A 12,271-nucleotide genomic window follows, 5' to 3' on the forward strand; every position below is an offset into this window, starting at 1 on the left:
AGAAACTGAACCAGACTAGCCATATAAATACTGTGGCTACCAGAGCAGGTCAGAGGCTAGGAATATTGTAGGGAGTAACTCCTGACTCCCCAAAGCCTGTCCAGCATCTGCAAAGCACAAGTCAGGAGTGTGATAAAATATTCCCCACTTGCCTGGATTAATGCAGCTGAGATAACTAGTTGTTAGTTTATTTCTCATAAGTTTCTCGGCTGGGGGCACTCTGAGAGGATTGACCTGCAGCATTCTCTGAAACCACATAGGAAGAACCTAACCCTCCGTGGCAGTTCTGCCACTTCTGCTTCCATGCATGAGCAGAGACTAACTGGTAACTCATCTGTGGTGTTGTGGGAGAAGAGTGGAGCCACCTGGGTCAGGTACAGCTTCACCAAGTCTGCCGCAGAGGCTTAATTCAATTCCCATCTTCATATTGGGTGCATCACTTGGATCCAACTTTAATCAAAATGAGGATAGTCACTCGCTATATATGTCCCAATACTCTTTTGTTCATTCATTTGACATGGGCATCACTGATAAGGCCAACATGCATCGTCCATCCCTAATTATCTTTCAGAATTGTTGCAGGGACTCTCCTAAGGCAGCACGGTGGCACAGAGGTTAGCACTCGTTCAATTCCTGACTTGGCTCACTGTCTGTGTGGGGTCTGCATGTTCTCCTTGTGTTTGCGTGGGTTTCCTCCGGGTGCTCCAGTTTCCTCCCACAGTCCAAAGGTCTGCAGGTTAGGTGCAATTTGTCTATGCTAAATTGCCTCTTAGTGTCCCAGGATGTGTAGGTTAGCAGGATTAGTGAGGTAAATATGTGGGGTAATGGGGAAAGGGCCTGGTTGGGATTGTTGGTGCAGACTGGATGGGCTGAATGGCCTCCTGCACTGTAGGGTTTCTATGATGATGCTTTCTATGATAATACTGTTAGGACCTTTAGTAAAATGATCAAGCAACAACAGTGATAAATTTCCGGGTCAGGATCGTATGACCTGGAAAAGAACATGGAGGTGCTGATGTTTCTCTGTCCTTGTCCTTCAGTTGACAGAGTCTAGAAAGTGCTGCAAAATTTTCTTTGGTGTGTTAGTGCTGGAGTGAATGAATGTTTACAGCAGTTTCTGGAGTGCTGGGATTCTTTGTCCTAGAAGGTGCCGGATTTCTGGAGTGTTGTTGGAGTTGCAGTCATCCAGACAAATGGAGAGTCTGGATGACCCGTGCTTTGTAGGTGGTGGAGAGGCTTTGGAGGGTTCAGAGATGAATTACTCCTGGCAGGATCCCCAGCCTCTGTCTTGTTTCTGGAGTACAGTATTTACATGGCTGGTCCAATTATCTTTCTGGCAATGGTGATGTCCAGATAGTTGATGGAGTTTCAGTAATGTGATTGAATGACATGGGGAGATGGTTACATTCTCTCTTGTTGGAAATGGTGATTACTTCCCAATTGTATGGCAATGTTAACTGACATTTATCAACTCCAGCCTGGATGTTGAAGTAAAATCCAAGATTTGGTGCATTATTCCTATAACTTGCAACTTAAGACCATAAAACCATAAGAAATAGGAACAGGAGTAGGCTGTTCAGCCCTTCGAGCCTGCTCCGCCACTCGATAGGATCATGGCTAATCTGTCATTCCTCATGTCCACTTTTCTGCCCTTTCCCTGTAACCCTTCCCGATCAAAAATCTATCGTGTTCTCAAATATATACAAGGACTCTGTCCCCACAGCTCTCTGAGGCAAGGAGTTCCAAAGACACTCGATTCTCTGAGAAAAGAAATTCCTTCTCATTTTGGTCTCAAATTGGAAATGAATTCTCCTTGAATCATTAGATAACGCTCGGGAAAACCTAAAGTTTTATGATATTCTGCAATATATAAAGTCAACTTGTTGTGCTCTTCCTCAATGCAGAAAAAGACACCCTAAACCATTCTTGACTTTTATACGAGCTCTGGGTATTGTTGTAGGTAATTCTGAGTTGATAGACTTTGCAGTTGACTAGAAGACCTCACTTAATTTAGACAGCAGGCTGTAGCTAAGGGAAAATGAGTTAGAAATATCTTTTTTCAGTTGTGCTGTCCTGCAGGTGAATGGGACCCAATAATTTGGCTTCATTTCCTGAATAGCACTCTGTACAACACAATATTCTGTATCATAACTGACCCTTAGAAATTGTTAACTGTGATAAAAAGGCTAGAAATACAACCTTGAAGACCTACTGTCTTTTACCTCACATCTGTCTCTTTTTGTAGTTATTTTCTTGGGACTCTATCTAGTAGATGAGCAGAAATTAGAATATTTTTCATTTGTTTTTGATGTCAGTTTGAGAGACAAAGAAAAATAATTGGCTGCGTCATTCTTCATAAAGTTCATCCTGTTAATCCCATGAATAGTCCTCCAGATCTGCTTTATAATTGGAAGTGAAAGGCATTTAAAAACAGACAGCAAGTGAAACCTGTTTAAACAGAGCACTGTGAGTGGAATTCACTCAGTTATTGCAGGCAGAAGCTATGCCAACATTCAATTGGATTAAGGAAAGTGGGATAAATGATTTGGGATCAGAGTGGGTGAATGCAATGAGGATTGTTTGATAGCCTGGAGGGTAAATGTAGCAAGCACTATTTGGGCTGAATGGCCTTTATCCATATAATAATATGTATTCAACTGTCTTTGCCTTATCACTTCTTTGCACAGAGATTATCAACCATTTGATAACATCCTTGGCTGTGAAGCCAACCTTGTACACATTTTTATGATGAAGGTGTCTGGTCAGTAAGGTCAAGTTCCCATTAAGGTCAGGCAATATATTTGGAAAGCAAAGAACACATCAAGATAATCAATAAGGATCAATTGTTTATGCAGAGCCAAGAGAGCAAAACATAAGGAGTAGACCATGAATAAGTCCATGAGGTTCACTCCTTCCACGTACCATGTTTAATCTATCCTCTATGGATTCTATGCCATCATTTTAATACTTTAATAAGATAACTTTTGTTGACAGAAGTTTGTCTGTTCTAGTTACAATAGCAGAAGACCTTGATATCCCATGGATATCTTTTTCTCTCCATTTACACCTATGCCAAACCTGGGAGATGCAAATCAAGGGTTAAAACAGTGTTTAACAGATACTAGCTCAAACAGAAATGGATGCATTCCTGATTTCAAAGGGTGCATTAGGATACAGAAGGGAGGTGACATTTCAACATTCGGGTCATGTTGAGGCCGCAGCTGGAGTACTGTGTGCAGTTTTGGGCGCCGTACTTACGCAAGGATATTTTGGCCTTGGAGGGAGTGCAGAGGAGGTTCACTAGGCTGATACCGGAGTTGAGGGGGTTGAGCTATGAGGAGAGGCTGAATAAACTAGGCTTGTACTCATTAGAGTTTAGAAGGATGAGGGGAGATCTCATTGAGACGTACAAGATGATGAATGGGATGGATAGGATAGAGGTGGAGAGGCTCTTTCCGCTCAGAAAGGACAGTAGGACTAGAGGGCACGGCCTCAAGATAAGGGGGGGGGTGCAGTTTAGAACGGAGTTGAAGAGGAACTTCTTCACTCAAAGGGTGGTGAATCTCTGGAATTCTCTGCCTGTTGAAGTGGTGGAGGCTACCTCGCTCAATATATTTAAGACGTGGGTAGATAGGTTTTTGGTAGGCAAGGGGATTAAGGGTTATGGGGAGAAGGCGGGAAAGTGGAACTGAGCCACTTCAGATCAACCATGATCTTATTGAATGGCGGGGCAGGCTCGAAGGGCTAGATGGCCTACTCCTGCTCCTATTTCTTATGTTCTTATAATTACAAAGGCAAATGGTGTATTTTGTTCTTTCCTGCTAAGCTGTTTTAGGAAATTCCATCACAGCTATTTGGCCATCTTCAAATGGGAGCAGCAATTTGCAAGTTCAGATCTGTTGTTTAGGAATGGTTTGCATTTACTGATTGAAGGAGTAATTTGACTTGATTGAAAAAATTGGTTAGCACTGCTGCCTCAGTGCCAGGGTCCCAGGTTCAACTCCGGCCTCGAGTCACTGTCTGTGTGGAGTTTGTACTTTGTCTCTGTGTCTGCGTGGGTTTCCCAGGGTGCTACAGGTTCCTCCCACAGTCCAAAGGTATGTGGGTTGGGTGGATTAGCCATGCTAAATTGACCCTATTATCGGGGGATTAGCAGGGTAGATGTGTGGGGTTGCAGGAGTAGGACCTGGGTGGGATTGTGGTAGGTGCAGACACAATGGGCCGAATAGCCTCCTGCTGTACTGTAGGGATTCTATGATTTATTCCAGATATAATTGAAGCTCATGGCAGAGAGGACTGTATGTTAGTCCATGGCGATACCCAATCATTAACACCTTGTACAAGATTTCCATTCGGCTACAAATTCTCAGAGATTAATATAAGCAGACTATTTTTTTACACTTAATCCAAGAAAGATGTCACTTTTAGAAATGATCAGTTAGATTCCCTAGTGAGGCGAGATATTTAAAATTATAGTAATCATCACTTCCATGCTTAAGTGAATAGATACGTTAATAGAGTCCTTGGGTTGTTTGTTTACGACTAATTTGAGAAAATATATATCAAATATGGTTGCACTGCTGCTAAACATTACAATGCCAATAATCAGTGGTACAGGAAGTATAATTTATTGAAGTAAATATTTCAGCTTCTAATTTCTTGTTCTGCAGCAAGGTAAAACTCCACTGGGAGTGGCAGCAAGAGTCAACCACATCATTATTGTGGATATGATCATCAAAGCAGAAAGATATGCCAGTTGGAAAGAAGTGAGTCACTTTACAGCCATTACTCCAAGACTCAGGTTCATCAGAAACAAAACTTAAGCTAATCTTTTTTATATTTTTCCCACTTTTGTTTTCTTAACACTTCATTGTGGTGGCTTTGCTAAGGTTAATTTTATTTATTAGTGTCACAAGTAGGCTCCCATCATCGCTGCAATGAAGTTACTGTGAAAATCCTCAAGTCACCACAGTCTGGCGTTGTTCAGGTACACTGAGGGAGAACTTAGCATGGCCAATGCACCCTAACCAGCACGTGTTTTGGACGGTGGGAGGAAACCAGAGCACCTGGAGGAAACCCACCCTGACATGGGCAGAACATGCAGACTCCACACAAACAGTGACCCAAGCCAGGAATTGAACCTGGTGCTGTCAGGCAGCACTGCTAAGCACTGTGTCATCCTGTCGCCATTTTCCCCCCAAGAGAACTTCCCCCGGGTCAAAGAATGTCCCATTATTCCTGTTATCCTGTTGGTGAGCTGGTGGACAGGGGGAGATCTGTCATCAAGGCACAATTCATCCCAAATGTGTGGGACTTGGGTGGATTGACTATGCTAAATTGTCCCTTAGTGTCCCAAGATATGTAGGTTAGGTGGATTAACCATGGAAGATGTGTGGGGTTATGGGAATAGGCCTGGGTAAGATGCTCTGTCAGAGTCGGTGTAGAATCGATGGACCTCTTCTGCACTGTAAGAATTATATGATTCTGTGATCAAATCTTTGCCACAGCGTATTCATGCCAAGGTTTGGGGAATCAACTTACACAAATGCATAACTTTTTCCAGGTAGATCACCAATAGGTGGCCTTTGGCTGTAAAGTGAGACGGCTGTTATCAGGTAGCCATGGTTGGTTCATAGTTTGAAGTCTCACAACACCAGTCCAACAGGTTTATTTGATAGTAAATCCACAAGCTTTCGGAACGCTGTTCCTTCGTCAGGTGAGTGGAAAGTTCTGATCAGAAACAGGGCATATAAAGGCACACACAGTTTACAGAATACTGACTAGAATGCCAGTCTTTACAGCTAATCTGCTATTCAAGTCTTAACGGTGCAGACAACGGGAGTGGAGATAGCATTAGCACAGGTTAAAGAGATGTGTATTGTCTCCAGACAGGACAGTAAGTGACGTGTTGCAAGTCCAGGCAAGTCATGGGGGTTACACATAGTGTGACATGAACCCAAGATCCCTGTTGAGGCCGTCCTCATATGTGCAGAACTTGGCTATCTGTCTCTGCTCAGCGACTCTGCGCTGTCGTGTGTCATGAAGGCCGCCTTGGAGAATGTTTACCCAAAGATCAGAGGCCGAATGTCCGTGACTGCTGAGGTGTTCGCCAACAGGAAGGGAACACTCTTGCCTGGTGATTGTCGAGTGATGTTCATTCATCCATTGTCGTAGCGTCTGCATGGTCTCCCCAACGTACCATGCTTCTGCCCCGAGGCATGGTGCACTGGGGAGACCATGCAGACGCTACGACAACGGATGAATGAACGTCGCTCGACAATCACCAGGCAAGAGTGTTCTCTCCCTGTTGGTGAACACTTCAGTGGTCACGGGCATTCAGCCTCTGACCTTCGGGTAAGCATTCTCCAAGGCGGCCTTCACGACACACGACAGCGCAGAGTCGCTGAGCAGAGACTGATAGCCAAGTTCCACACACATGAGGACGGCCTCAACTGGGATCTTGGGTTCATGTCGCACTATCTATAACCCCCATGACTTGCCTGGGTTTGCAAAACCTCACTCACTGTGCTGTCTGGAGACAATACACATCTCTTTAACCTGTGCTAATGCTATCTCCACTCCCATTGTCTGCACCTTTAAGACTTGAATAGCAGATTAGCTGTAAAGACTGGCATTCTAATCAGTATTCTGTAAACTGTGTGTGCCTTTATATGCCCTGTTTCTGATCAGAACTTTCCACTCACCTGATGAAGGAACAGCGTTCCGAAAGCTAGTGGATTTACTATCAAATAAACCTGTTGGACTTTAACCTGGTGTTGTGAGACTTCTTACTGTGTTTACCCCAGTCCAACGCTGGCATCGCCACATCATGGTTCATAGTTACTCAGACAAGACTGGTTGATCTGGTTTAATTGAAATTTGTTTTTAGTTCATGGGCGGTTATGCGTTTCTGTCACCTCAGAATGTGCGTCAACAAAGTAATCTGAAGAAGTTGGAGCCTCCCTAACAATAACATTTCCATTGTTTCACTGCAGTGGGGTAGAATTTCCTCTCTGAGCACAATTAACAATTCCTATTTTGAAGTGTCTTTTCCTCTTCTTGCATTTCTGCTCAAACTCCTTTGCATATTGCTCACATAACACCCTGGCATGCCAGCATTTAAAACACATACTTTTTGCTAAATTTGGAATGGAAAAAAATGAATGAATTACAGCTAAGAATGGATTTAACACAAAAGTTGAGCATTTTAAAATCAGTGTCAATCCACCATTTATGAGAAAGCTGATTTTAAATTACGGGAAGTGATTTTTTTTTTCGTTGTTGTTCGCTGTGGCTCAGTGAACAGCACCCTTGCCTTTGAGTCACAAGGTTGTGGGTTCAAAGCCCCCTCCAGAACTTAAGCGTAGAAGTTTAGGCTGATACTCCAGTGCAGTACTGAGGAGTACTGCATTGTCAGTAACACTATCGTTTGGATGAGATTTTGGCCAGCCCTCTTGGTCAGACATAGGAATATAGAAACTAGAAGCAGGTGTAGGCCATTTGGCCCCTCAAGCCTGCTGTGCCATTTAATTTGACCATGGCTGATCATCAAATCCAATATCCTGATTTCCCTCCCCTTCCCTCTATATCCCTTGATCCCTTTAGCTCAAAGAGCTATATATCTAATTTCTTCTTGAAATCAGACAACACTTTGGCCTCGATTACTTTCTGTGGTAGTGAATTCCACAGATCCACCATCCTCTGGGTGAAGAAATTGCTCTTCCCCTCAGTTCTAAAAGGTTTACCCCGTATTCTCAAACTGTGACCCCTAGTTCTGGATGCCCCCACATTGGGAACATTCTTTCTGAATCTACCCTGTTAGAATTTTATAAATTTCCATGAGATCCCCTCTCGCTCTTCCGATGATAGAAAAGCACCTTCCTGACCTTCGTTTGACAGGTGGCCGTTGTAAGGAGCACCTCAGAGTTCATGCAGTGTGTGCAGCTGTGTTAACAGCTTCCAAACCCCCTTGACTGAGGCAACAGCTGCCAGAGCTGGTGCTTGTAACTGTTACTGAGAGCTGGGATGGAATGTCAGTAATAGAGCTTGTCTAGTACACTGATGGTAGGGTAACCAGTGCGGCATTAGTGGGATTGAGTCTTGACCTCATGTGACACCCCAAGTGGGCAGGAAGAATGTTTGGCACAAGAATCCCAACGTGACAGTGACCCCTGACCTGAGGATTCCCAGTCCCAGCCAGAGCCCCCTCCAACCCCTATGCCAACGGGGGCCCCCTCCCCACACCGCGGCAGCGGCTGACCTGCTGTTTTGCACCCTGTGGGTTGGTGCTCAGCAGTAATCACCTCCTTGCTCTCCCTCACAATTGCTGTGCCTGAACCATATTTCAATGGACCACTAGTGATTCCCACCAGTGTGACATCCCTTATAAAACTTATTAAATTCTAACAGGGTAGATTCAGAAAGAATGTTCCTGATGGTGGGGGAGCCCAGAACGAGGGGTCATAGTTTGAGAATAAGGGTTAAACCTCTTAGAATTGAGGTGTGGAGAAATTTCTTCACCCGGGGTGATGGGGGTTGGGGATGGGAGTGGATGGGGTGCGGGGGGGTGGTGGTGGGAATGCTGTGTGTGTGTGTGTGTGTGTGTGTGTGTGTGTATAATTCACTGCTACAGAATGTAGTTGAGGCCAAAATGTTGTGTGATTTCAAGAAGAAATTAGATATCGCTCTTGGGGCTAAAGGAATCAAGGGATATGGGGGGGAATCGGGATATTGAATCAGCCATGATCTGAATGAATGGTGGAGTAGACTAGGAGGGCTGAATGGCCTACTTCTGCTTCCAGTTTCAATGCTTCTATGTCTTCCATGAGGATAACTCTTTTTAAAGTTTAAAAAAAAGTGTATTTATTAGTGTTACAAGTAAGGCTTACATTACACTACAGTGAAGTTACTGTCAAATTCCCTTAGTCACCACAGATCGGCAGCTTTTCAGGTAAATGCAGCTAACCAGCCCGTGTTTCACACTGTGGGATGAAACCAGAGCACCTGGAGGAAACCCCTGCAGACATGGGGAGAACGTGCAAATTCCACATAGACAGTGACCCAAGCCTGGAATTGAACGCGGGTGCCTGGCGTTGTGAGGCAGCAGTGCTAACCACTGTGCCACCGTGTCACTGAGAGATGAATACTTCTACTTTGGAGTCTAGGCATGGGAGTTGGTTCTCAGACAGACTGTAGACAAACACTGTTTGTTAGGAGATATCTAAACAAGTTCTAGAGCACGCACAGCTCCTAGGCATGATCCCAACCTCTCTCTAGAGAGTCTAACACGTGACTGTCAGTGGTATACCATCATCTACATCATGCATTAGCAACATGATGGCACAGTGGTTAGCACTGCTGCCACACAGCGCCAGGGACCCGCGTTCGATTCCGGGCTGGGTCACTGTCTGTGTAGAATTTGCACATTCTCCCTGTGTCTGTGTGGGTTTTCTCCCATAGTCCAAAAGATGTGCGGGTTAGGTGGATTGGCCATGCTAATTTGCTCTCCATGTTAGGGGAACTAACTAGGGTAAATGCACAGGGTTATGAGGATAGTACCTGGGTGGGATTGTGGTTGGGGCAGACTCGATGGGCTGAATGGTCTCCTTCTGCACGGGAGGATTCTAAAATCCCGTCTGTAAAGCCTTTATACTACAGAATTTAAGCATCCCCTGTTCTGGCTAGTATTTCAAAAAGCATTCTATTACAATGATTCACTTTATTTATGTTCTTTTAGCTAATTACTCTGTGGTGTGCTGGTTAATGGACTGAGGGAAGTGATATTTAAGTGAGCAAGTGTTTTCTTGCCCGGATTATGTTAGCTCAAAATTCTCACATTGGAACACAATGACAAGGAGTGGAACACAACTTGCATCATACCACAACTGTGCTAAGGGTTGGAATGAGCTCTTGCCCAATTTGTCCTGATAATCTTTTGTATAAATGTGAGGTGTAACAGTCCCTTGTGTTTCAGGAAACACAGGATAGCGCTGCAATCCCAGCCAGGAGTTACCCATTAACATTCAAGCCAGACCACACCACACAGACAAGCCAGCTCCGCACAGCCATTTGGAACATGGCGTACCACAATCTGAAACCAAAGGACTGGAAGAAACTTGCGCTGCAATGGAATTTCACCGAGGAGCAGGTGAAAGGAATTGAGGAACAGTGGACAGGTAGGGGCATCTGCGGATATTCAAAGAACAAAGAAAATTACAGCACAGGAGGAACAGGCCCTTCGGCCCTCCAAGACTGCACTGACCATGCTGCCCACCTGAAGTAAAGCCTGCTACCCTTCCGGGGACCATTTCCCTCTATTCCCATCCTATTCATTTATTTGTCCAATTGCCCCTTGAAAAGTCGCTATCATAACTGCTTCCACTACCTCCCCTAGCAGCAAGTTCCAAGCACCCACCGCCTCTGTGTATAAAAACAACCTGCCTTGTACATCTCCTTTAAACCTTGCCCCTCGCACCTTAAACTGATGCCCCTTATAATTGACTCTTCCACCCTGGGAAAAAACTCCTGACTATCCACTCTATCCATGCCCCTTATAATCTTGTAGACTTCTGTCAGATTGTCACTCAACCCCCATCGTTCCAATGAGAACAAACCAAGTTTCTCCAACTTCTCTTCATAACTAATGCCCTCTGTACCAGTCAGTGTCCTGGTAAATCTTTTCCGTACCCTCTCCAAAGCCTCCATATCCTTTTGGTAGTGTGGCGACCAGAATTGAACACTATATTCCAAGTGCAGACTAATTAAGGTTCTACAAAGCTGCAACATGACTTGAGAATTTTTAAACTCAATACCCCGGCCGATGAAGGCAAGCATGCTGTATGCCTTCTTGGCTACCTTCTCCACCTGCGTGGCCACTTTCAGTGACCTGTGTACCCTCTGCCGATTCAGATGCCACACAGAATAAAACAAATTTGTAAGTCAAAGTCATTAAAAGGCATGAAGTGATAGCACCCTGTCCTCCCATTCCTTTCTATCCTTCACATCATTCCCCTGCTCCCAGTAATTTGCCTTTGAGTGGAACACAATTATTCTGAGGTGAGTCACACTGTCCTTCACTGCAGAGAAGTACCCAACTTCTGCTTTCTGCATGTTTATTAAGAGGGTCTTTGCCTTTACAGAAAGCTGGCTCACAAACATTGTTGGTATTGGTAAAGAGACACACTGCAGTTCCACCTTCTAACATATGCTTGCCAAATATTGCAGCAAAAATACATCACTGAACTTCTGAGTATCCTCATGGTGAAAATAATATGTAATTCTTCTGGCTATCCTCCTTAAACTAAATCGTGTACTCAGCACCTTTTCAGGGAGAATGAGTTATTTTACATGAATAGTAGTAGCAACCAAAATTTAATACAATAAATCTATCCCCACGCAAACAAAATAACTGTGGGGTCAGCCACAAATTTCAGTTAGTTTGTAAGGATCAGGATGGGTACATGAATAGGGAGGGAATAGAGAGATGCAGACTGGGTAAGGGCAGAAGGCTTTTTTTTAGTTTAGTTAGGTATCGTCAGCACAGGCTTGTAGGGCCGAAGGGCCTTGTTCCTGTACTGTACTTCTCTTTGTTCTTTGTAGTGTTTGCCTTTCTGAAGCTGGTTTTGTCATTTCTAAGAGTTTAGAGAAACACCGTTAAGTGACGAGTGAAGAAAGAGTGTGGATTTTGTATTAAATAATCAAAATCTCTTCTTGTGTTAACGTGCAACTTCAGTTGGCAGTTAAGAAGGCAAATGCAATATTAGCATTCATGTCAAGAGGGCTAGAATACAAGATCAGGAATATATTTCTGAGGCTTTGTAAAGCTCTGATCAGACCATATTTGAAGTATTGTGAGCAGTTTTAGGCCCCATATCTAAAGAAGGATGTGCCAGCCTCGGAAAGAGTCCAGAGGAGGTTCACAAGGATGATCCCTGGAATGAAGAGCTTGTCGTATGAGGAACGGTTGAGGGCTCTTGGTCTGTACTTGTTGGAGTTTAGAAGGATGAGGATGTTTCCACTAATAGGAAAAACTAGAACCAGAGGGCACAACCTCAGGCTAAAGAGAGTGGTGACTCTGTGGAACTCTTTGCTGCAGAAGGCTGTGGAGGGCAGATCATTGAGTGTTTTTAAGACAGAGATAGATAGGTTCTTGATTAATAAGGGGATCAGGAGTTATGGGGAAAAGGCAGGAGAACGGGTATGAGAAAAATATCAGCCATGATTGAATGGTGGAGCAGACTTGATGGGCCGAGTGGCCTAATTCTGCTCCTAT

General features: G+C 44.2%; 1 protein-coding gene across 1 annotated transcript in view; it reads left to right on the forward strand.

Moving 5' to 3' along the window:
• Positions 1-12,271, forward strand: part of LOC145343225 (ankyrin repeat and death domain-containing protein 1A-like) — a 50,638-nt gene that overhangs the window by 21,783 nt on the left and 16,584 nt on the right. The window contains exons 12-13 of the mRNA XM_080189305.1: positions 4,671-4,766; positions 9,974-10,175. Of these exons, the coding sequence (XP_080045431.1) occupies positions 4,671-4,766; positions 9,974-10,175 (298 nt within the window). The remainder of the gene's footprint in view (positions 1-4,670; positions 4,767-9,973; positions 10,176-12,271) is intronic.

Source organism: Carcharhinus amblyrhynchos, chromosome 5, assembly GCF_965287045.1.
Source record: "Carcharhinus amblyrhynchos chromosome 5, sCarAmb.v2.hapA, whole genome shotgun sequence".
In the NCBI taxonomy this organism is placed as follows: domain Eukaryota; kingdom Metazoa; phylum Chordata; class Chondrichthyes; order Carcharhiniformes; family Carcharhinidae; genus Carcharhinus; species Carcharhinus amblyrhynchos.